Here is a 26,609-nt window from a genome sequence, read left to right as displayed (position 1 = left end):
CACGATACTGAACAGAATAGAGCAGAACAGAGGTCACAGAAGTGACAGTCAGAACAGAGGTACGGATTCAAGAGGTGACTCCCATAATAGTGTAGCACTTAGTTCCGCACAGAACAAAGGTCAGTGGATCCATGACAAACAGAGGACCACAAAGTGGTTAAACAGAGGCCAATGGTTATTTAAATCCCCCAAGGCGTAGGACTCCCGTGGTGGTACTTACAAAACATAATTGTTTATTAGGTCAAAGTCAAATATTCTTTAAAATATAAACAAACATATCCATGGGTTTTATTTTCAGAAATAGGGTTCAGAAATTAAACCACGTAACTAAAATATTTATATAGTTTATAATAATTTATAAACATAACTTATATAAAATAAATAATTGTAAGTCAAAACGTACGTAAAATATATTTTGGTGACTCAAGATATAATATAACTTACCTTAACTTTAATACCTTACTCTTTCTTTCCACTATCAAAGACCTTTTCAGCTTCCACTATTTTTTCCTTTTTCCTCTCTTTTCTTTCTTTCCTTTCTTTCTTTCTTCTTTTCTTTCTTTTCTTCTTTCTTTCTTACCTCACCCAGCCGAATCACCTCCCTATTCATAGGGAGGTGAAACCAGTCATTGGCCAACACGTGCCCAGCCCAAATCATTACACAGATTCGATTATAATTTCATAGATTCATTCCTATCCTTAATAGATATTTAAGATAATTATCCTTTGACCCAATATTTTAATATAATTATATAAATAATTTAATTCCTAATTAAATTACATTTTATCATATACCAACAGTAAATTAATTATTTATTTATATTTTAACCTCTAAAATTATATTATTTTACAAAATTACGCATAATAATATATAATAAATTATATATTTTCTGAACTGAGATTAAATAATATTAGTATAAATTCTACAGAATAATTAAAAATCTGGGTTGTTACAATCTTCCCTCCTTTTAAAATTTCATCCTCGAAATTTGTCATATGTAAGCTATCCGCTGCACATTCTGATAAATACATATATTAGATGATTAATCTGATAGAAAATAGTACCTCAAAAAAAAAAACTTTACCAAAAACAACTCACTGTCTAGTTGTCAAAAATTGTTTTGGGCCAAAATAAGAAATAAGGAGCGACTTTAAAAACTTTTCACTCGTTTTGTTCACGATAAAAATAAATTAAAATGAGAACACAATGACAGAATTATATTCAAGAATTGAAAATTTTGAGATGAACTTTTCATTGATGGGAAATAGTTTCAAAATTAGTATCTTTATAATTTGAACCTACTTTTAAAAACATCAAAATAAATTTTTTTTTTGAATACTGAACTGAAAATTATATGTATTTAATTATATTATAATTTTGGTGGGTGCTTGAGCCCGACATCCTTCTTTTCTTATCCTTCTTTTACTATAACAAACATAAATTATATCTAATATCCTTCACAAATTAGGCACACTAAAAAAAAATTTATTATATATATATAATCATATAAAATTATAATATAATTAAATCGACTAACAAAATATAATATTTAAGTACTAATTACCCACTATCCTACTTCTTAAATGTGCGTGTGTCCTATGCTCCAATGATGACTTTTTTTTTATATATAAACCATTGCTCTGATACCATTTGTCGCGACCCGCTTCCCGTACTCAAGGGTTAAGCATCGTGATGGCCAGTAACTGAGATTACCTACGACCAATTCTTAAACAAATCAAATAACGCGAGCGGAAGTAATATTTAAATGAGGGTACCAAAATAATCATCGGAGTTTTTATTTTTATTACAAAATTTACTGACCAAAAAGGCCGATATTTACATAGAAAAATATTATAAAAGTGCTATGTGTGTCTATTCCATAGCCCCGCGTCTAAGACTTTTCAAAAGCTATTTCTGAATTGCATTATTTCCTGAAAATTGGTAAACAACTATAAGCACATGGTAGAGTGAGAAATATTATACCAAGAGTATAAGGGACATGAAATAACCATGGATAGTTAATTAGGCCAAAACATTTGAGATAGCTTAGTCGGAACAAATAATCCTTTAAGTAGCAAAACTGAGATTATTTTCATTTAAGTGGCAGAAACTGAAATACATAAATTATATAAATATATAGCCATAACCACGGTACTGAACAAAATAGAAAAGAACGGAGGTCACAGAAGTGATAGTCAGAACAGAGGTACGGATTCAAGAGGTGGCTCGTACGGATCCTAGAGGTGGCTCCCACAATAATGTAGCACTTGGTTCCGCACAGCACTTTGCTCCGCACAGAATAGAGGTCAGTGGATCCATGACAAACAGATGATCACAAAGTGGTTAAATAGAGGCCAATGATTATTTAAGTCCACCAAGGTATGGGACTCCCGTGATGGTACTTATAAAACATAATTAAAGGTCAAAGTCAAATATTCTTTAAAATATAAACAAATATATCCATGGGTTTCATTTTCAGAAATAGGGTTCAGAAATTAAACCACGTAACTAAAATATTTATATAGTTTATAATAATTTATAAACATAACTTATATAAAATAAATCATTATAAGTCAAAACGTACATAAAATATATTTTGGTGACTCAAGATATAATATAACTCACCTTAACTTTAATACCTTATTCTTTCTTTCCACTATCAAAGACCTTTTCAGCTTCCACTATTTTTTCCTTTTTCCTCTCTTTTCTTTCTTTCTTCTTTTCTTTCTTTTCTTCTTTCTTTCTTACCTCACCCAGCCGAATCACCTCTCTATTTATAGGGAGGTGAAACCAGTCATTGGCCAACACGTGCCCAGCCCAAATTATTACACAGATTCGATTATAATTTCGTAGATTCATTCATATCCTTAATAGATATTTAAGATAACAACCATGCTAAATGCCCCCAGTGGGGGTCGCACCCCCAGTGAGGTGGCGCGCCCCCACTGGCTGACAACCCAAAAAAAAAAAAAAGTTTTTTTTCGCCCAATCACGGGCCTCCACCTCACTGGGGGTCAACCCTCAGTGGGGGTATAAAGCATTTTTGTTAAGATAATTACCCTTTGACCCAATATTTTAATATAATTATATAAATGATTTAATTCCTAATTAAATTACATTTTATCATATACCAACAGTAAATTAATTATTTATTTATATTTTGACCCCTAAAATTATATTGTTTTACAAAATTACGCATAATAATATATAATAAATTATATATTTTTCGAACTGAGATTAAATAATATTAGTATAAATTCTACAGAATAATTAAAAATCTGGGTTGTTACACGGAGAGACCGTCTCTCTCAGTGTGAGAGAGGGAGACGGGTGACTGAGTGAGTGAGGATGGTGTGAACTCCTCCTCTATTGTAATTTTTCTGTAATATCTTCATTGTTATAGAGATAACCGGCTACTCTCTCGTGGATGTAGGCAGTGAGGCCGAACCACGTTAAATATGGTGTTTCCTTGAGTGTAGATGTGCTTTTCTGCTTGGTATAATTTTTAGAAGGTTTTGGGCGGGATCCCCGATCCCTAACAAGTGGTATCAGAGTCTCGTCGGTCGTTTTCGGAACAAAAACAGTGTGTTATTCGAAACTGCCAAGAAATCAAGTTTCTCGAAATCTGGTTTTGAGCATACTAGGAGTAAGGTCCCGACGAGAGGAGTCAAAAAATGCAAAGCAGAGCCCTAGAGCAGACCGGACGCACCCTCACGCGTCGCCTGAATATTGCGCGTGAGGCCCAGTCACTCATATGAAAAAAATCTATCTGATATTAACTTATTGAGTTGCAGTAATATTCAATAAAAATCCTTCATATCAATTACTATTAGGCTAAATGTCGGCCTCTGAAGCACTATTGTTATTTTTATTTAGAAAATGAATTATGAAAGTGAAAATGAAACTAACTAAACGACTGATAAAGCACTACTCTTAGCTGTTTTTGTTTAGAAAATGAGTTACAAAGTAAAAATGAGATTAACAATAACTATTTGTGTGAAAACCTGTATTTAATTATAAAAAAAATAAATAAATGAATAAATATATATATATATATAATAAAATAAATAAAATAAATAATTAATTAATTAATTAATTAACATTATCTATAATTTGTCTGAAATATATTAGTGTATAAGTTAGTTTTAAAATTAATCTAATTAAATCACTAACAAAGACATTATTAAAAAAAACAATAATTCTGTGGGTGTTCAATATTTATTGTTTATAAATTATTTTAATTAGGATTTAATATCATACTTAAAAAAAAAAAAGAATCAGATTCTCGGTGGTAGAGTAGTGCCACCTGCTTGCTTGCACGTAACTATACAAACTTTCACCTCATCATCATTCTTGGGTTAAGGAGATACGTTGGCAGGGAATAATGAAGAGAGAGAGAGAGAGAGAGAGAGAGAGTGGGAGGGGGAGGCTTAGCATGCTTTTATATATACTCAAGGAAGGCTGAGCATAATCTTAGAGATATGCAAAAAAAAAAAAGGCTGAGCTTAGTATACACATGCATGTCTTTGGACGGGTGAGGAGAAAATAAGGAAGAAGAATTCAGCAGAAGGAGAAGAAAAGAGGAAGGTTTATGAAGCAAAATTTTTCTATCATTTCATCACCCATTTCAATCCTACTATTAAGTAAGAAAACCCTCTCAATCCTCTCATTTCTTTTTATTAATAAAGTTTTCAGATTATGTTCATGTGATTAAAATGACTACTCATAGATAGAAATTTTATACATATGTGTAGGAATTTTGTGATGTGTATATCAAATGTTTGAAGGTATTGATAGTCTTAAAATCATCTTATTATTGTAAAAATAAGCTTGCATGTGTAGTTTATACATTTAAAGAGAAGATTGAAAATAATCTGTTTGTCCTTAAATTTGCCAGAATGTTTGCATGAATTTTTAGACAATTTTATACTCAAAATTTCAAAATGATTTCTTCTACAAAGTTGTTAATAATGATGTCTAGTTCATCCAGGAATTTTGGAAACAATTTTTGAGCTTTCTACGAATTTATACAAATTTTTAACTAAATCTGAAACAGTGAGACAGATTTTACTATGTATTTGAAAATTTATTTATAATTCTATACTAAGCCAAATCTGGTAATTTCTAACTAAAAGATGAAATTTGAGAAGTCTAGTTTCATAATAAATTTTTAGATTATGGATTTGATCTATAAATTTGAGCATGGAATTAATGTAAGGAAATATGACAAATCTGTGTCATAAAAATTACTGAAAATTTTACAGGATTATTTACATCTTCTTTTTTTTGAAATTCTTTCTGAAAAATAACCTAAACATCCCTATTGAGTATTCTGTTCAATTGCACGAATTTTAGGATTGTGTAAATAATTTATTTATAATTTTTAATACCTAAGTTACAATCTGGAATTTTCTGGACAGGATAAAATCATCACTTCAATATTGTGCTAGTCTAATTTTGTAAATCAAAATTTTGTGCATGTGTGTAATTATGGTTTATTTCTTGTATCTAAGTTATTATGTTTATACCATGGTTTAAATTAATTGTCTATTAAATTTTATACATTGAATTATTATTGTGTGACATGTATAATGTTTTATGTTGGGAGCTTTTTTTTGAGTTTGTATAACATTACTGGTGATTGAGATTTGAATAATTTGTGTTTAATATATAAACTAATCAAAATGATTAATGGTATATATAAAGTTACTGATAGAGGGTTAATACCAAGTATTCAGGGTGAGCCATGGTTTTTAATAATTTTTAAGTAAATTGTGTCGCGAAACTCTAAGATGGCACGAGACTTATTTGAACCCTTATCGGTATTTGGTTTTGGAATAAAGGTCGATATGCGGGTGGCACACAGGGAAGTTACGTACCCCTGGCGGACCGTTCCCTTAGGGCAGACCACGGATGTCACGGCTTGGGTATGTAACTCCGGCCATGGGCATCTTTGGTAGTTCTTGAATATTTGACCAAGGGAGGGTTTCCAAATTAATCGTGGCCATGACTTAGTGGTTGGTAAGTTAAACCTCTTTGGTGAGATTTCAAAGGTCACCTAAGTTATTAAAATTATTTGAATTATTTTAATGGTTGTAATTTATGTTTACGATTATATTATTATCTCGTGTTCATAATCTCATTATTTTCTCTCAAAAAGAATGGTAGGTTGGTTATGTTTTCTTACTGTGTTACAAAACTCATGGCATATATTTTGTTGCCCTGGCGTTTCATGCCAGATTATGTCGAAGAAGGGACTGAGGCTGAAATTGGAGCTGCTGCTAATATCGAACCTTGGCTAACTTAGAGTCAAGATTTTATCAAAATAAAATTATGTTATCTCTTGTATTAGTATTTAACAATGTTGTGACGTTGTGTGTGGACTTGTAGTTTTATTTTGTTGTTGGACTTTGACTATGTAAGAATTTAAAATTTCCTAATTAGTAGTTAAAATTTTATCTAGCAAGTTATTGTTATTTAAATCTTATGATGTTCCAAAAAAAAATTTTGGGGTGTCACAGTTTGGTATCAGAGCCTAGGTTTGAACCTTTGGGCCATGGGTAGTAATTTATTATTTTTACGTTTAAGAAAACCTTACGTTAATTTGTAATTTTCGGTGACTTAACTAAGTTAGAACTTTTTTAATTGTAGGATGCCAGGGTCATCAGACATTAACTCTAACGAGGAAAATTCGGTGGAAAACTATGGCATAGAATCTGATCCGAGTGAAGAAGTGGAGATGCCTATAGAAAACTATGAATCTGAGCCTGAGCTTGACCCTGAACCTGATCCTGAGCTTGAGCCTGAGCCCGAAGAGGTTGTACCAATATACAACCCCCTAGAGGTTATTGTGATTGAGTCGGACACTGAAGATGAGTCTATAGAAGGCAATACCGAGGAGAGCACTGGAGATGTAGGAGCCGTGTTGGAGAGTTGGGATGTGCGAAATGGGTTGCAGATTGTTCTTTTGTATATGTTAGAATTTATCCCCTAGGAGGTTATGCTTGGAAAGCTGAGAGTTGGGTGGGTACCTATATCGAACCTGTCCAGATTCTAAGACAAGAGACTCCCTGGTTATATCAACTAGGCCCATTCCTGGATGGTTTCACCAATAGGGTGGGCAACCTTTTTGACATTTAGAGCCTTCAGTATATCATGCCCGACCCAAGCAGAATTGTGAGAAGAGATAGGTCAGTGGACTTCAGAGACTGGAGGACCTATCGAGAGGGGCCGGTGCAACTGCTAGGGTATTGTGTGTGCAAAATTGCTGTCTTCGAGAGGGTGCTGTGGCGATTCATGGGGCTTTTCCAAGCCACTTGGGAGCCGAAAGCCCTTGTGAGGAGAGACTTTCCTTGGCTATTTTAAGAGGTCTTAAGGGAATTATAAACTAGGCTAACCGATTGTTTTGTATGCTTACATGTAAAATTGCCTAGTTTAGAATTGTGAGTGTAGGAGTTAACTTGGATTGTAAGGGCTATCTTTTGCTCGTAGTATGTTATTTAATCTTGAGGATAGAGATTTACATTAATAGCCCCCCTCAAACTCATGGAGGATAGACACAAACCAACTTGAGTTTGGAGAGAGTAACAAAACAAGAAAATAAACTAAAAATAAAATAAAATAGGATAAGAGACACTATATGGTCGTGTCAGACCGTTGTAGAAAACACTGTGTGATCGTGTCAGACCGTTTGTAAGAGACACTGTGTGGTCGTGTCGAACCGCTGTAGAAGACATGGTATGGTTGTGGCAGACCGGTGTAGAAGACACTGTATGGCTCGTGTCGGACCGGTGTAGGAGACACTGTGAGGTTGTGTCAAACCGCTATGAAAGACACTGTATGGTCGTGTTGAACTGTTGTGGAAGACACTATGTGGTCGTGTCTATAGGTTGCCCAAAAGATATACATATATAGATATATCGCGCCCTCAAAAGTCGTACCCTCAAAAGTTGCGCCCTCTAAAGTCGCGCCCAATACATTAAAAGTAGCGCCCGACACTGTGGCATCGAGCGGCGCGTGATGCATGTGATCCTGTTTTGTCCTCTTCGTCTCTGCATTGTCTATTTAAACCGAGGTTGAGGCTGGTTTAGAGATTGAAAGCAAACCAAAGCGACGAACTCTACAACCCCTTTCGTCCACTCTGCAACTCCCTGCTTGTACTGCCTCTGATATGGTCTCCTCTTCCCGTAGTTTGCTCACCATTTTTCCAGACCTAAACGAGTCCATAATAGAGATAACCGGTTCTGTCGCCCTTGAATCGCAACCAAACGCCCCTGGACCAAGCTCCCCTATTTTTGCTCCGTTGAACTTTCCGATGCTGTCAGTTGAGCAAATAATGGCAGTTCAATCTGATATTGAGGCCAACTATTATACGTTGAAGTCATGTATGGAAACCATGACTACGGTCACGAACTTGTCTCACCGGCTTCAGAATAGGACAAGTGAGGTACAATAGTTAAATACCTAACTCGCTCTGCTCCCGCGCATGTATAAGGATGCGTAAGCAGAGATATGTGCACTGAAGGCGGAAAACAAGGAGCTAAAACGGAAGGCCACTGTTATGTTCCGATTCGGAGGTCCGCCATATGCTGTGTTTGAGAAACAGCGGAGAGGCAACGTGCTCGGTGGACTGGGAAGCTTGGAGACACAGCCGTTAAGGGATGCCCAAGACTGAGGCAAGAGGAAGAGAGCAGCGGAATAGCCGAAAAAGTAACGTCGGTGTTTGTGGGGGTTGTGGATTGTGGTTGGTGTTTTTTTTTTTTTTTCCCCGAGTGTAGAACGGTGCTCGGGGTTGATCCTCGATATGAATAAAAACGAGTTTGTTGTGCAAATCTATATGACATGTATGGCACAAGACTGAGCAGAAAAATCAGGTGGAATTTTTTGTGGTGTAGAACAGTGCTCGGGGTTGATCCTCGATATGAATAAAAACGAGTTTGTAGTGCAAATCTGTATGACATGTGTGGCACAAGACTGAGTAGAAAAATCAAGTGGAATGAATGTGGAATGGGTTGTTTTTTTTTTTTTTTTGGAAATGGGAAAAGAAGATATAAAATAAAAGAAAGTAATGACCCGTAAGAGACATGCCCAGGTGGGTTATATAAAATAAAGGTGGAGACAACATGATTTGGTGTTGGTATTTTAAAATGATCACACCCCACTCCATAACCAACCCACCACCACCGGCCCTGTAAAGAAATAAAAATTATAAGAATGGTTGGGAGAATGGTTCAGTGAGGGAGGAGTGGAGAGATTTGTGGATAATATTTTTCAAAAAGCAAACAAAAGGTTACAGAGAGAAAGTAAAGAATAACGAGAAAAGTGCCCTTTTTGCTCTTGCTGGTGTAACTGACCTCACTGTCGGGGGTCTCCACTGCGCCGAGACATTGCCAAGCTCCTTGAGACTGGTCAAGAAGCTACTGCTCGCATTCGGGTAGAGCATATTATCAGAGAAGAGAAAATGATGGCAGTATAGGAGATCATTGAGCTATTTTGTGAACTTATCACTGTCCGTCTTCCTATTATTGAAGTGCAAAGGGAATGCCCTTTAGACTTGAAAGAAGCAATTTCCAGTGTGTGTTTTGCTCCACCAAGATATGCGGATCTGCCAGAGTTGTTGCAAGTTCAAATATCATTTGTTACGAAATACGGAAAGGAATTTGTATCAACTGCGACCGTGCCTATGCCAGAATGTGGTGTTGGGCGGATTGCAAAGCGACAAGAATTCCGAGAACACATTTTTCTCAGTAAAGAGGTTTATTGGTAGGAAGATGTCGAAGGTCGAGCTAAGCAGGTCTCCTATACTGTGGTTCGTGATGAGAATGGAAATGTCAAACTTGAGTGCCCTGTCATGGGCAAGCAGTTTGCTGCTGAGAAAATCTCAGCTCAGGTTTTGGAGATAACTTGCGGACGATGCTTCAAAATGTTTGAATGATAAAGTCACTAAAGCTGTGGTACTTTCAGTCCTTCGATGTTTTAGTTCTTGAGGTTGGTGACTGAGTGTTTGAGGTACTTTCTACTTCTGGTGATACACATCTGGGTGGTGATGAATTTGACAAGAGAGTAGTAGATTGGTATGCTCCTAGTTTTAAGAGAAGTAGAGGTACGTGTAGAAAACTCCAGCGGGCAGCGAAGGCAAAGTTGTTGGCCGGCTGCCCGCCGGTGAGAAAGAAATATAGGCCTAAATCTTATAGCTCCGATACCATGTTAAACTCAATGTATATAGAAAGAGATAGAATAAACTGTGTTTTAATTGATGTTATGTTTTATGTATATGCTTGGTCTCCTTTGTATAGGAGATATGGGTGGAGAGTAGGTGTAGTGAAATAGGTGGAGTAGGTAGAGAGTAGGTGTAGTGGAGTAGGTGGAGTGGAGGTGGAGTTTACATTAACAGGCACAACTGAGTTCTGCTCTTAGGAAAATTGATAAGCGATGGCTTTATGTGAGAAATTATTTTCTTAAATTAGGTGGTATCCGTCCTTAAAACTTTTCATCTTACATTAAATACACATTTAGTTTTCAAAATATGCACGTCAATTTGATCTCAACTCATCTCATTTATATTTAATTGAACCCGAGCATCATTTCCATTCAAGTTGTATAACGACATATGGGGTGTTTTTGTCCATTTATGAACGAAAAATGGTGTTTGTTTAAATACTGATTTGATAAGTTGAGATTGAAATTGACTCAATTTAAATATCTATAACCATAATAAAATAGAATGTATATTTTGAAAACCAACCATTTTGACATGTTTCAATCATTATTGAAACAGTTTGGTACAGTTACTTATAAAATAAGTTTTTGATAAATATGTTAGTTAAAAAATTTAAAAGTTACCATGAATTGTTACAGCACTCTCTCTATTTTTCCATACATCTTTTCATAAAAAATTTAAAAACTATTAAAATAACCTGTTCACAAACGAGGCATAAATTATAGACATGAGTAATCAAGAAAATACATGCTACGTACACTTACACCAAATTAATTAATTAAATGATTGGCTATTCATTTAAGCAAATTAATTAATAATTTACTTTACAAAGCACTGCACAACTTAATTTTAGCTGATCAAAATTATAATTTGAAATAATAAATAGTGTATAAAGAATTTTCACATAATGAGATACAAATGTAAGAATGGTGGGTCTCACATATAATGGACTACATGTTGGAGATCACCCCATGTGAGGAGTGATCTCTTCTCCATGTGAAGCCAGTTGCAACATGTCAAGAAATGATTTGGCCATGTGAAGGAACAGCTGGCCATGTGCAAGGCCAGCCTCTCCACCTCCATCTTAATGTGCATAAATGGAGAGGGTGGGAGGAGAGTTAATTGTGAGAGAGAGAGAGAGAGAGAGAGAGAGAAAGATAAAGCAAACCAAAGAGAGTGATAGATGTGAGGCGGAGAGACCGTCTCTCTCGGTGTGAGAGATGAAGACGGATGAGTGAGTGAGTGATTGAGGATGGTGTGAGCTCCTCCTCTATTGTAATCTTCCTGTAATATCTCCATTGTTATAGGGATAACCGGCTACTCTCGCGTGGACGTAGGCTTTGAGGCCGAACCATGTTAAATATGGTGTCTCCTTGAGTGTGGGTGTGTTTTTTTGCTTGGCATAATTTCTGGAAGGTTCCCAACAAGTGGTATCAGAGCTTCGTTGGTCGTTTTCAGAACAAAAACAGTGTGTTGTTTGAAACTGTCCAGAAATCAAGTTGCTCGAAATCAGGTTTTGAACATACTAGGAGCGAGGTCTCGACGAGAGGAGTCAAAAAATGCAAAGCAGAGCCTTAGAGGAGACCGGATGCACCCTCACGCACCGCCTGAATATTGCGCGTGAGGCCCAGTTGCAAACACGCGTTTCACGCGCCGTTTATTGCACCGGCGCGCCAGTCCACTCTCAGACATACGGCAACACGCAGCAGAAGGAAAAAGGAGAGTGCACCGCGCGTGCGAGTGACGTCATCGCCACGTTAGCAAGCCATGTCATCGACACGTGGCACCACGTCAGCCAGGGAGTGCTACGTGGCTGCCACACCATCAATCCAGTCAGCGCCGCGTGGCAGTCCAGTCATCGCCATGTCAGCACGGTAAGTGCCACGTCATCTGCCCATTATCTCTCGAAGGAGGGATCCAGTGCTTCGCGGCTAAGGTGTAGCTGCAGATCTGAGGTGTCCATAATGTTTTGGCTTGATCTAAGCCATTCGGAGTCCGTTTCTGGCTATCCTATAGTGCTTTCCAACTATTTGGAGTATTTCGGACACATTTGTACGGTTAGATTTTTGAATCAGAGTTGTTGCAAAAAGAAGGAATATCAAAGTGGCAAACGACGTCAGATGCAGTGGATGAAATATTCTGTTGGAACACGAAATATTCCTTGAACTTCTGAAAATTGAAATTTGGCCCGTAATTTTTAGAAAATTGTGGTGTGGCCCAACTTTTGGGGAATGTTTCAGTGAGGTCCCCGGAAGTGCAGCGAAGGTTGGTCCTAGCTAAACGGACCGTTCTGAACGCAACCGTGAAGTTAGAATAGTGAAATTCTGAATGGTTTTTAAAGATTGTCAAAACATGGGAGTTTGTTATCTTCAATAGTCGAAGGAAGGTTACCGGATATTGTGGAACGCTGCGGATTCACTTAAAAGGTTAGAATGGGTAGATTCTAACCAGATTGGACAACCAGATACAAATTGGGTGATAAGTCATTAGAGTCTGAAGGAGATCAGGCTTTATCAAATGGCAAATCGAGGGAGATCAGGATTGGTTAGGCGCGATCAGAGGATTGCAGAGATGATTATCTCCGAAGTTCATCGAAAAATCTGGTTCAATCAAAAGAGAAGACCATTCATCTACGTATAGATGATTTGCCAACAAGTACAGGCTCAAGGAAATGTTGTGGCTGTTGAGCTACTGTATACGAGTAGGTACTGGTGGTATGTGGACGTGTAGAACAATAGTTGCAAAGGAGCATACTAAGCGCAGAAGCACAAATGCAGACGTGCAACAGTGCAAGGGTACACTAGAGTGTCATATAGAGGCGCGAGAAGAGTGTGTAGCAACGGGTTGTTGAAAGTTCATAGGAACTTCCAGACAGAGAAATTGAGACGGATAAACGCAAGAGTGCGCCCCAGGGAGTGGCAAGTCTCTTTTCTCTATGGTAGTTTCTTTCGTTCCATGGCAGCGGAGGATAGAGTTGATGCGGATCTCTCAGGCAAGCTCAACGCAAGGAGACTATAAGCCGTGAGTGCGAGCACTATGCAAAATTGCATAGCTGACGATGCTTTGACAGATGGAACTACTGTCAACCATCAATCTACTGAATAGCAAATCAAGTATTGCAAAGGCACAGACGACGAGCGTATGGAACGCTAGGAGGTTGTTCAGAAGTGTAGAGGGCAAAAGCTGATAGTTCAGAGGAAGAGCTTCGAGCAAAGAAAATCGAGGACGTTGATAGGATAAACGATGAGTTTTCTATTGCTCCAATACTGGTCCTGCGAGGTAATGCATGACGGTCAAGGGCATCCCAGCAGGGGGTGCAGAACATCCAATCAGGGGGTGTCGGATATCTTGGTTATACAAGTTCAAGCATAGCAAGTGAAGGCATCCAAGACAAGAAGCGTGGAAGAGATCTGTGGGAGATAGGAGAAGAGGCTCTCTCTCCAAATCAGAGAGTGATGTGAGTTGAGTTGAGGATGTAGGATTTCCTCATCCTCTTGTATCCCTGGTGTATTATCTCTAGCTTCAGAGGGTGTAAACGTCTCAATAAGGAGAAGCAGACTATACTGAAATTTGGGCATGACAAGATTAGCAACAGTGTGTGCAATGGATCACCTCACATGGGTTGAGGGGATGATTTTTTGGAGATCACCCCATGTGAGGAGTGATCTCTTCTCCATATGAAGCCAGCTGCAACATGTCAAGAAATGATTTGGCCATGTGAAGGAGCAGCTGGCTATGTGCAAGGCCAACCTCTCCACCTCCATCTTAATGTGTATAAATGGAGAGGGTAAGAGGACAGTTAATTGTGTGTGTGTGAGAGAGAGAGAGAGATAGAGAGAGAGATAGAGCAAACCAAAGAGAGTGAGAGATGTGAGGCGGAGAGACCATCTCTTTCGGTGTGAGAGAGGGATGCGGGTGAGTGAGTGAGTGAGGATGGTGTGAGCTCCTCCTTTATTGTAATCTTTCTGTAATATCTCCATTGTTATAGGAATAACCGGCTACTCTCCCGTGGACGTAGGCATTGAGGCCGAACCACGTTAAATATGGTGTCTCCTTGAGTGTGGGTGTGTTTTTTTGCTTGGTATAATTTCTGGAAGGTCTTGGGCGGGATCCTCGATACCCAATACTACACAGGTGAAATTTATCATTTATCTCATATTTTCCATGTCTCATTCTGTAAAATTTCTCAATTCTAATATAGTAAGGTCGTATTTGAAATTGACCGACTTCTAAATTTTATTTTATTTTATTTTTATTTTGATCCAAAAGTTGCGAATTCTTATTTTATCGATACGAATCCATTTGTAAATAAATACTTTCAAAACCCTAAGAACCATACTTCTGATTGGAGAGGTGTTTTGCTCAGAGACAAATATATCTCAAACCTTTTAAAGGTATATATAACTCATTTTTTAAACTTCGAAAATCATGATGATGTAAAAGATGGATCAAATTCTTTTTATTAATTTTTGGAAATGGAAATAGGGTTTTCGAATGAAAATGAAGCAATCATCTGGGAAATGGAAGATTGTAGTTGGACATCACACAATTAGAAGCATTGGGCATCATGGTGACACCGTCGAACTTGTACATTAACTTTTGCCAATTCTTGAGGTAACTACAAAAATAGAGAGATGGTTTTTAGAAAATTTGTATTTTAATAAGACAATTCAAAATAATTTTAATTTTTATAAGAAAGAGTATTTTGTGTAACGGATATACTATGTGGCCTAGTTAACGTGGTATATCCTTCTACTTGTTATTTGTCATGTAATAAAAAGTGAGATAAAAATTTAATATAGTCGAACACTCGACACTTCGTACACAATAACTTCTCTAGTCTCTCTTTTTATTGAGATTTAAATAAGTTTGCGCCCGATAAGACGAGACACAACTCTTAATTATACTTACTTGTACCTTTATAAAAATGCAATTATTTTGAATTGATGTTACCGAAACGTAATTTTTCTTAATTTTTTATATGTCACCATTTCATGGATAAATATACCTTAAATTTCAGGAATACAAAGGCCCCGTTTGGTAGAGCTGTGGAAAAGTGATTATAACTTATAGCCTAACAGCTTATAGCTTATAACTGTGAACATAAGCTGATTTTTTACTTATAAATTAAGCTTCTTCTCCCCCACTCAAAGAATAAGTTGATTTTTGACTTACAAAAAGCTATAAGCTGCATTATTAAGCTGAACCAAACACATCAAAGTAGCTTAAATTAAGCTAAAAGCTGAAATAAGCTGGAAATAAGTGTGACAACCCTCACCACTGTTTACTGATAATACCAGTGATTACTGCTAAACTGTGACTGAACATGATTAAGTAACTGATTTGACTGACATTCTGAACTGATTGATTGAGTGTATTAGTTTAAACGCATTTCTATCTGTTTGACTGTTAATTGATCTGTTCATATTTTAAGTGTCGAACTGTGAATTGAAGGCCTTATCGGCGGCCGAATTTGAAATTGATTAGTGTTTTATGTTAATTAGAATTTATGTGATTTTATGGTATGTTTAATTGAAATTTGATTTGGTATGATTAAATTGGATTAAATAATGTTGAATTACATTAAATGAGTTTATTACCCTTTTGTCATTGAGTGGGCATCTTTAGGCCATTAGTTCATTTCAATTTTGATACATTATCTCAGCTATTTTTCTAGGCCAAAACCGAGAGAGAGAGAGAGAGAGAGAGAGAGAGAGAGAGAGACTTGAGAGAGAATTGTTTCATCTAGAGAATTACTTGGAGAATTAGAAGATTTGAAGGATAATTGAACAAATTGAGCTTCCATTCTTGAAATTGAAGACCTAAGGTGGGAGAATCATCTTCTTGAACTTGAATTCTAGTTGTATCTTGCATGGTCCATGAACCATTAGTGATCTAAGTCTAGAATTGGTTTTAAATTGTTGAATTGAAGCTTGAATCATGCATGCATGTACACGTTGTTGAGTTTGAGGTTGATTTCATGGAAATCCTCACATGCATGTCTATATTCTAGCTATGGTCCATGAATTCATCATGTTTTTGAGTGAATTGACTCATTTGATCAAGTATTTGAAGTTTTGATTTCAATTGAACACTTGCATGTTACATATACATTATGTTCATGAAGTTTTGTTTGGATTTGTGTTTAATTAAACTATCTTTGGGCTTTGATTTTGCAAATTGATCTTTGAAACATGTCATATTATGGGTTTTAAAGTGTTTTTCAGAAAATTAGCCCAAAAGGATCGGATTTGATGCTTTAAATGTTAAATTTGAGCTTGGAGATTCAATCTGAAAATTCCAGATTTTGGACCCACACTCGAGCGTAAGACTTCATGCTCGAGCGTACATTCTGAGTACATGCATCCCGCTCGAGCGGGGAAAGTAACGCTCGAGCGTAAAATGCGTGTATCCAGTACTTTTCATATGTTTACAATCCGCTCGAGAGAGGGAATGCACGCTCGAGCGAGGACTTGTGTCTCACGCTCGAGCGGAGGTCGAGCGCCCATCGAGTGTGAATTGCATGCATCCAGTACTTTTTATGAGTTTATAATCCGCTCGAGCAAAGGAAGTCACGCTCGAGCGGAGATCCTTTGTCTGCATGTCCGCTCGAGCGTAGAAAGCCACGCTCGAGCGAGACCCCTGTTTTTTGAAAATTTTGAAAAGTGTTTTAAAGTGCATCTTTGCATCCTCATTCCATCCTAGGCATTCCTAGACCATGTTTAAGGCATCTTAATGAGGATATTGATGTAGAACCTCACCGAGTCAAGATAGGGACTAAATCATTGATTCCCAAGTGTGTAACTTAGTGTGTGTTCATTCTGTAACTGTGTAGGGTTGGCATCCAAGGACGCTCACTAGCCTCTCTGTAGCCCAGTGCTCTGTGAGTAACAATGTTGTAAAGATATGTTCAATTATAAATATTTTCCGAATGATCAACTGTTCTGTTTACTGAAACGTTATTGTTTAATGAATGAATGTTTGTCCTATTTGTAAATTGTATTCGTGGTATCCATAGCAATTTACTGTTACTGTACTGTTACTGCTACTGTCACAGAGATCTCTGTCGGTTCCCATGTTTGGAACCACTACTGTTTACTGTTATGATGGCCATCAACTGACTGTTTGGTCTGTTAAGACCTACTGTAGTGTTTGCTATTGGATATACCACATATACCTGCTATGGTTTCTAAATGACTGATATGACTGCTTAATGACTGAAAGGACATTCATTCTTAACCCCTTTACGCATTTGTTATTCACTGGGCTTTAGCTTACTGTTTATATTTATATGTAGGTATTCAGGCACCGGATCAGAGCTAGGGGCGTTGGGTTAAACTCCCTTTTTGTCTAGCCAACCAATGTGCCTCACTGCGAGTTTCCAAGTGTGCTCAAGCTAAGGCTGCTTTGGGGTGTTTTAGATTCCCCCTTTCTGCTTCTGTTTTGTATAGAATGTTGAGACTTGTACTGTACTGTCATGGTAGGGATTTGGTCCCTAACCTGAATGTCTGTATATGTTGTATGTATATATGTTTTGCTTATGAATGCGAATATGTTCGAAAAATTCTTTTTGCATACAGACATATCACAGCTCATTGGACACCTTTTATTACTGTTTTGGTTTCCGCCAGCCCCTGTACTCTGTATTACTGTCTTTACTGTTAAGCAGGCCTTTGGTAATCACGGATTACTGGCCGGTTACGGTACTAAACCCATAGGGGCGGGTTTGGGTCGTGACAATAAGCCCTACCAAACAGGACCAAAGTGATATGTACATGAATGGACGTGACCACTGCTTGGAACACATTGACTATGCGAAAAGGTAAAATATTTATACATGGAATTTTGATGTGGAATATTGATTTGAGTTTGAGATATCTTAAAAGATATATTATTGCTGTCATATAAATGGATTTTCAATCTAATTGTTTTCCTATTAGATACAAAATAATAAGCCCTACATGTATTAAAATTTAAAATACTTGCCAAAAATATGTGTTTAAATATGATTAGATGTCTATATGATATAAAAAAATAAGATCAAATTTAATGTGATTGAACATTCCGCATAAACTTAACATAAAATGATATTTTAAGCATCACTTTTATTACATAACAAATAATAAATAGAGCATATCCTTTACATAAATACTTTCATGTTGTGAAGATTAATGAAAGCCATATATAATAATAAAATTTAATTGATTGTGGTTTGAAATTGAATGCAGCCCAATCCAATATTTAACAAGTGGAGGGCTATCAAAGGCATGGAAAGGCCACATTCATGCAACACAGGATCACATCTCTAAGTTCTATTATGATGGCGAAAATTGCTTCAGAGCTCGCAAAGTTCGATGCTCGAGTGGCCTGAATTCCAAAACGACGTCGTTTTGGATTTTTTTTTTTCTCTTTTTTATCTCTGAAACAGAGAAGTGAAGAAGAGAGAGAGAGAGAGAGAGAGAGAGAGAGAAGAGAGAATGAGGGGGAACATAGAGAGAAAGAGAGAGCTCCACCCACTGGTGCCGCCATCACCGGTGCCGCTATCCTCTGTGTGTATTACACAGATAGATCTGTGTGTGTATACACAGATTTGTATAGATCTATGTATATCTCTTTATCTCTCTCTGTTCTGTGTATCTCTCTTTCTCTCTCTCTGTTTCTCGATTTGTGAATTTTGATTTTGGGTGTTGTGGTGGTGGAGCAGAAAATACAAAAGAAGAAGAAGAAGAAACATAGGGGTGGTGGAGCAAATCTGTGTATACACAGATCTAACCAGCACAGATCTTGTTTGATTTTTTTAATTTTTCCTCTCTTCTATCTCTTTTTTTGATTCTGAGTTATAGAAGAAGAAAAGGGAAAAAAAAAAAAAAAAAACAAAGGAAGAACAGATCTAGGAAGATAGAGGGGAAAAAAAAAAAGATACCAAAACAACGTCATTTTGATAGCTCGAGCCATTCGAGCCTTGATGGATTCGAGCTACCTAGCAGACTGCATGATGGCCAAGGATTCATGTCTACCCAACTTTCTAAACAAAATGCTCATATTGCATTCTATGATGCAAATGCCAAACTTCTTTATGAGTTTCACCTCTATAATTTATTTTGGAAAATATTAGGGATTCTAAATAATTATCAAAATTTTCAATCAAACCTCTCACATGAGTATGAGACCTATACAAATCACATGCATGTAGATCCCACAACTATATAAGAAATTTGATAAAAAATTTAATAATTTATTTAGAATCTCTAATATAACTGATTTATTTTATATTCTAAAAACATAATTATGTCCCTCACATATTGTGAATGGTATTTTTAGACAACCAAACTGGGCCTAAAAAAACACTCAAAACCCTTGAAATGGGCCCCTTGAAACCTATTTCCTTGGTTGGGTTGAGTTGAGAGTTGAGTAGTAGAGAGAGAATTGTGAGTGTGATGAGAAGAGGAAAGCATGATGAAGCTTCGATACGCCATGGTTTGTTCATCGAATCAGAATCGAAGCATGGAGGCTCACTCTCTCCTCAAGAGAGAAGGCTTTGAGGTCTCCTCATACGGAACCGGATCGCACGTTAAGCTACCTGGACCTTCCCTCAGAGAACCCAACGTCTACGACTTCGGTACTCCTTACAAGCAGATGTTCGACGACCTCCGCCGCAAAGATCCCGAATTGTATCCCCCCCTTCTGTTTGCTTCCTGAGAAAATGCTTACTTTCTTTCTTTCTTTCTTTCTTTCTGCTTTCTTGGGATTGAAATTTATTGATTATATTTCGTTAATGCTGCTTCAATTTGCTAAAATTGCAGGTCCTTCTTAGGGCCCTGTTTGGTTTTGAGAAGGAAACTATTTATTTATTTATTTTGGGTTATCTCTGTGAATTTATAATTTAGCAAATTAAGGATTTTATTTAGCATTTTGAATTCTTTTAATTTATATTAGATTAGACATGTTAAGAACCTAACCAGGATCAGTTTGACACAAAACACAAACATGAATAAAAAAAGTATACAAAAATTTACACGGTTCACCCAAAATAGGATTGGTCATTGTGGTTTCACTATGATCTGAAAACAATTACAATACTATACCATAGTATTAGGGCAACTGACAGACTTGTGATATACCAAAAATTCCCTTACATCACATGAATGGTTAGTTTTCAGTACTTATGAAGATCCACATTACCCAAGACAATCCTACGTTTTAAAAGTAAGGGGAAATTACCAACCAGTGGTATTATCAGGAAATTATTACAAATTCATGATAAAGCTTATGAATCTAATTATTAATTGGTATAAAGTTTACCACTTATCTATAATTTTTTTTAAAACCCTACACTGAAATGAAATTTTCCCTAAATGTAATGACTGGAATTTAGATTCTTGTGAAAGAAAAAAGGTAAACTTCGTAGTTATTTTAGTTGTTTCATTCACAGTTAAAAACATCTAATCTAAATATCTAATTTGTGAATAAGCTAATTAGAAAATTGTAGAATTCATTTTTTGGGATAATCAAACTGTTCTTCTTGATGTTTCAGGAAATCTTTTGGTTTCTTTCTTATACTCTTTACTCATATAAACTACCTGGGACTACAAATAAAATTAATAACAATTCCAAGTTGTAGCAGGTAGGAGATGATACATTGTTACTTAATAATGTCTAATCTTTGGAACTATGTTTATATCCCTTTAAATTAAGTGAACTCTGAAATAGTAGTTTTATGCTTTAGTTTTGGTGCCTGTAATATAAGAACTACTTATGGATTTAAGTGTGTGATTACTTCACGTTGTCCATTGCATGTGTAAGTTTTTAAAGCAAAGTGAATCCTTAACAGTGTACTACAGATACAAGCGCAATGGTATATTACCAATGCTTAAGAGGAATTCAGCTGTCAAACTTGCACCACAGCGTTGGCAAGACAATGCTGCTGATGGTTACTTTGATGTGGTGTTCACATTTGAAGAAAAGGTTTTTGACATGGTTATTGAAGGTTGGTTTGTTTGCAGTTCCTATTTTGTTGTTTGCATTGCATGATTATGGATTATGGACTATGGATAACATGAAATCATTGCCGCTTTCTTTTTTTAATAATGTTATTTACTTATTCATTTTGTTGGGTATTGTACGCCAGATTGCTGTTGGGAAGTTTAGTTCTTCTCAGGGACCATTTATTAAGGGTTGCCAAATTTTAGATGTAGTTGTGATGGCGAAGTGAGGTTGTCAAGGATTGTAGAAGTTAAAGTAAGGAGGGTATCATATTCAGGGAAATTTTTGAAATGACATGATTTATGTCTAGTAGATCAACTATGGAAGCAATATATTTATTAAGAAGATCAATAGAAAAGTCTAGAGAGAAAATGAGGGATCTAGCTATGGTTGTTATCAATATAGAAAAAGCCTACGATAGGGTACTTAGAGATTTTTTTTTTTTTTTTGGTGATAAATTAGGGTACTTAGAGATATAATATGATGGGTGTTGTAAAAAAAGGATGTGACCAAATGGTATATTCATGCTATAATTATATCACTTGCAAAAAACAAACTAGTGAATTTCCTATCACTATAGGATTGCATCAAGGATTTGTTTTGAGTCCTAACCTATTTTTTCTTAATAATTGATGAATTAACTAACATTTTCAAGATGATGTCCCACCTATGAAGCATGGATACTTCAAATAGGAAGACGTATCCGTATCGTATCCGTATCGGATACTGATACTCTTTGGATACTTACAGATACGTATCAGAACTTATTAAAAGTATCGGATACTTCTTAATTAATTTTTCATTAATTTTGAAGTATCGGATGCTCCAAGTTACATATTATCAGATACTTCTTAATTAATTTTGAAGTATCAAATGCTCCAAGTCACATATAAATTATAATTGTATCATTTCTTACATAACATCATAATATAATATAATTGCAAGAATAAATAGAATATTTTTACAATACTTTACTTGGTTTTTTTTATAAAAATAACATAGTAAGCTAAAGTAATAGAGTTCATCAAATTGACATATCTTCATTGTATAATGCATGTCCCCTATAACTACATAGAAGTAAGGATTAATAAGATAATATAACAATATCAATAAATAAATAAGCAAATAAACTTGCATAGAATCTTTTTGACTAGTGCAAAAGGAAAAAAGCATAGGGTCAAGTTGTGGATTGTTTTGATATTATAATATCAACATATTAGACTTGATATTGAAATGAAATATTTGCAAAACCTATTGAAAATTGAAAAACTAAATTAGTTACTGCCTTAAATTAATACTTAATTCTTAAAGATTAGTATTTTGCATCATAAAGTTATTGTGGTTTATCAACATTCTTAAGTTTATGTGTAACTCACTACTAATAATTTATTTATTTTTTACTTTTTACAAGCGTATCCTAACCGTACCCGTATCCTACTTTTTTAGGTTTTGCTGTATCACCGTATCCGTATCGTATCGTATCCGTACTTCGTATCCGTATCCGTGCTTTCTAGTGTCCCACGGTATATGTTGTTCGCTGATAATATTGGTATAGTGGATGAAAAATAAGGAAAGAATTAACACAAAATTATAAATTTGGAGAGAAACATTCGAGTTAACAAGGTTTAAAATTAATAGAAATTAAAGTAAATATATGGAATGTGACTTTAGGGACAATAGAAGTATAAATAATTGAGAAGTAAAGATTGGAAACTAGGAGATAACAAATAATGAATATTTTCATTACCTTAGTTTGATTATTAATAAGAATGGTGATGTTGGAGATAATATGATCCATAAAATCAAAGTAGGCTGGTTTCACTTGACGAGTGTTTCTGGCATATTATGTGATCAACGGATACTAACAAAATTGAATGAAAAAAAATTATAGAATAACTATGAGGCCAACAATGTTTTATAGGATAGAATGTTGGATAACTATGAAACAACATGTTCATAATTAAGTGTAGCTAAAATGAGAATTAAATGGATTTGTGATAAGACTAGGAAATATAGAATTATTAATGAATATATTTGTGAAATGGTAGGCTTGCATCAATTGAAGATAAATTGAGAGAGAACATGCTAAGATGGTTTGGTCATGTACAACAAACACCTGTGGATACTACGGCAAGGAAGAGTGATATCACCATAAATGGAAACATTAGGGGGAGGCAAAGACCTAAATTGACATGAGATGTGATAGTAAAAAATTATATGAATTTATTTCATTTAACCGAGTTTGTAGCATTTTGATAACCATAATTAGGAGTTTCACCTATTCATCCATTTCTATGTGCAAACTTTTCCATCTCCACTATTCACAATTAATAGTTTATTAATGTTGTCATTATGTTTTTTTGAGTATAGGGTGTTTTATATATTTTGTGTTTTTTTGGGCTTGGCTGTTGACTTGCCAATGAGTTTTAAAGTGATACTAGCTTCTTTAGATGGTATTATTAGGGCTTTATTTGGCTTTAAATATTGTTTAGACTGGTTTTTCTGCCCGAAATTTGAAGTTTCTGACTTAGAAATCCGAATTCAGGCGAAAAGTTAGGAGTCAAGAAGTGGGGAGCAGCCATGTATTCCCATGGTACTCTTTCGTTTCACCGGTCTTAGAGTATTGTAATGGATTGTCGATGCAACCTCAACAAAAAGATGTGAAGCCTAAGGGATTTGATTGGGATTCCTATATTATTGATCTTCTTGTTTCTGTTTTTAATATTTTTCAAGAATTATTACGCTCACAAGGAAGAAGAACGAGCTGAGGGGGAGATGCATGAGAGCTCTCTGGTTAGTAATGCTAGGGTTGTAAACGAGCCTAGCAAGTTGTTCATGCTTGGCTTGTAAAGTAAACGAGTGTTTAAGTTTGGTTTGTTTTATCTTTTGAGCCGATCAATAGAGCTGAGCTCAAGTAGGTTGGTTTTACTTATACAGAGTTAAGCCAAACTTAAAAATTTACTGAGTTTAAAATAAATTCAAGCTTGGCTTGTTTACATAATAAGTCTATCTCAACTGAACTTTTAACGAGCCAAACACAAGTTGACCAAAGTAGCTTGGTTCGTTTCACAGCCCTAATGAAAGGATAATTTATGGGATAAATTGAACAGCCTTATGTATAAATGTTGTGCATTTAGGTGTTAATGAAAGGGTCTGAACTTTTGTTCTTTGCTTTTTCTTTGATGTTCATGGAAGACAATGGCATATTTGGGTTATTACGGTGCGTCTTTTTATTAATATTTCTTCTCATCTTGCATAAACTTATTTTATTTGAATATTATGCTGCATTACTGTATAGTAGATCTTAATATCTCGTTGTCAAATTGAAACGGTAAAACAGTACATTTTATTATGACTTCAATTATTGTCAATAATCTAAATAAAAAATGGCGACCCAGTGCATGAGGTTCCAATAGTCTAGGGTGGGTTTGTACATAGTCTTATCCCGTTTGTACTAATTAAATTTTCTTAATGATTAGCAAGTATCTCTTCAGGATTGGGATTGAAGAGTATGTAAAAGTCACATCCCAGTAATCATCTTATTTGACATGATAGACATTTTGAATTTTGCCGGTGTCAATGTTTTGACCAAGTACTAAAAGAATGTTCTGTTTTCAATCCTAGACCTTCGAACATCTTTCCATGGACTGCAAGAGAGCCAAATTTGTGGCAACTGTTGCATAGTCCTCTCCATAGAAAGACAATGTCTTCACCATTACTAGATTCCAATTTTTTGATTGCTGTCCAATCATTACATAACAGAGTGCATATACCCAAAATTGTAATTTGTGGAAAGGTAGCTTACCAATCAAAGGTTTCTCCTCTCTCTCTCAAGTGGCTCGTTCCTGTTTGCTTCAATGTTTTGAGCTCCGTAATGTGACTAACTAATGTTAGTTACAACAGAATTAAGTGGCTCTTTGACAAGTTTTCATTTCCAGTTTACAAAAATAAATAAATAAATAAATCCCAGTTTTAATTTATATGTAATTTTACAAAATTGAGTTTATTTTTGTCAATGTGATTGAAAATGTATAAAATTACAGTTTATAATGTGAAAGCTGATTTTGGTAGGTTGTGTAGAATCTAAAGCAGACATATTGACATTGATGATACTTGTTGATGACCTCGCTAAATTAAATTCCTGGTTATGCCACTGTGTCCATTCATAACAATCATGCAACATGGTGCAGATCTCCACAGTAGGGATCATGTTCTAATGAAACCGGTGCTGGTGATAAACTTGGAAGTGAAAGATAACCATGAGGAAGCGGCCATAGGAGCTCGACTTGCTCTTGTTTTGTGCCAAGAGGTGCGTGCTATATTGTACAAATGTAGATTCTGTAAATTTATTTGATCAATGACTTTTTGTGAATGATTTCTATGAGCAGCTCGAAACAACTGAATTTTGGGAAGATTCAATTGATGAGATCGTGGTTAACTTTGAGAGGCAGCATCGGAGGAAGCTCTTGTATAGCATATCCTTCTATTGACAATGTCATGTATACGGCAATGTAGAAAATTGTTTGTACCTTCCAAGATCAAATTTTAGTCTTCGTTGACATTCTGGATTTATTTTTCCTTTGTATAATGTCATGCTTTTGAAAATGTTTGGAGGGAATATTTTTTTTCCCTGGATTACTTTCTTTGTTTGGTTGTAATGGAAAATAGAGGGGAAAAGCTAGGAGGGAAATCTACGAGGAGACATGATGGTTCTTTTAGAACCTCATTTCCCTTGATTCTTATATTGATCTGTGAGGAAAAGAGGGAGGAAACGTTTATCAACCTAAAAAGTGCAACAAGAGAGTGTCTCATGCTCTTAATAATGGTTTTTTGTATGAGATCATCGTGGATGAGCTTCGACCATTGTTGACCATGAGTTTTGAAGATCCACCTCTGGATTGACTACTGTTGTGTTTTGAAAATCCATCTCCAACAGCAACAGTTGATTTGCAACATCGCGGATTGACCACTGTTGTGTTTTGAAAATCCACCTCCACTAGCAACCATTGATTTGCGGCCTCATCTGTCAAACCCTCTAGATGTTGGTGCCTTTAGCCCTTTCTAATTGCTAAAGATCGGTCGCTTTGATTAAAAATCAAAAGGTTTGAAGTTCTAATCGCTAAAGATCTGTCGCTTTGATTAAAAATCGTGAGGTTTGAAGTTCTAATTGCTAAAGATCAGTCACTTCGATTAAAAATCAGAAGTTTTGAAGTGCACCTCTCGTCCAATTCATGGGTTCAGAGGGTGGCCTTTGAACCCTAAGTTGACCCTACGAGTCCAAAAGATCTCAACCCCAAGTTTACACGACAAATCCAAAGCATCTTGCCTAGGCCAAGTTATTAGTCATTAAAAAATATATATTACTCTTTTTTTAGAACCATATATATATTACTTAGCAACACATAT

The 26,609-nt window shown here is 35.8% G+C and overlaps 1 protein-coding gene and 1 pseudogene across 1 annotated transcript; both read left to right on the top strand.

The window, feature by feature from the left end:
* The window catches only part of LOC114280772 (purple acid phosphatase 17-like), a 55,684-nt pseudogene extending 37,028 nt beyond the window's left edge, over positions 1-18,656 (top strand).
* Positions 18,657-19,552: 896 nt separating this feature from the next.
* On the top strand, positions 19,553-25,841 carry LOC114280797 (uncharacterized). Its single transcript, XM_028223180.2, has 4 exons — positions 19,553-19,891; positions 21,062-21,207; positions 25,394-25,512; positions 25,592-25,841. The coding sequence occupies exons 1-4, from the start codon at positions 19,674-19,676 to the stop codon at positions 25,691-25,693; spliced, it is 585 nt and encodes a 194-aa protein (XP_028078981.1). The 5' UTR covers positions 19,553-19,673; the 3' UTR covers positions 25,694-25,841.
* Positions 25,842-26,609: the final 768 nt, after the last annotated feature.

This window comes from Camellia sinensis, chromosome 15, assembly GCF_055761805.1.
Source record: "Camellia sinensis isolate YWXY chromosome 15, ASM5576180v1, whole genome shotgun sequence".
NCBI lineage: Eukaryota > Viridiplantae > Streptophyta > Magnoliopsida > Ericales > Theaceae > Camellia > Camellia sinensis.
The sequence above is the reverse complement of the archived record's forward strand: the minus strand, read 5'-3'. Positions and strand labels throughout refer to the sequence as shown.

Coding starts and splice junctions, on each gene's coding strand:
- LOC114280797 (XM_028223180.2), top strand. CDS start 19,674: ATGATGAAGCTTCGATACGCCATGGTTTGTTCATCGAATCAGAATCGA. Junction 19,892..21,061: donor CGCCGCAAAGATCCCGAATT/GTATCCCCCCCT, acceptor AGTGTACTACAG/ATACAAGCGCAATGGTATAT. Junction 25,513..25,591: donor CTCTTGTTTTGTGCCAAGAG/GTGCGTGCTATA, acceptor TTCTATGAGCAG/CTCGAAACAACTGAATTTTG.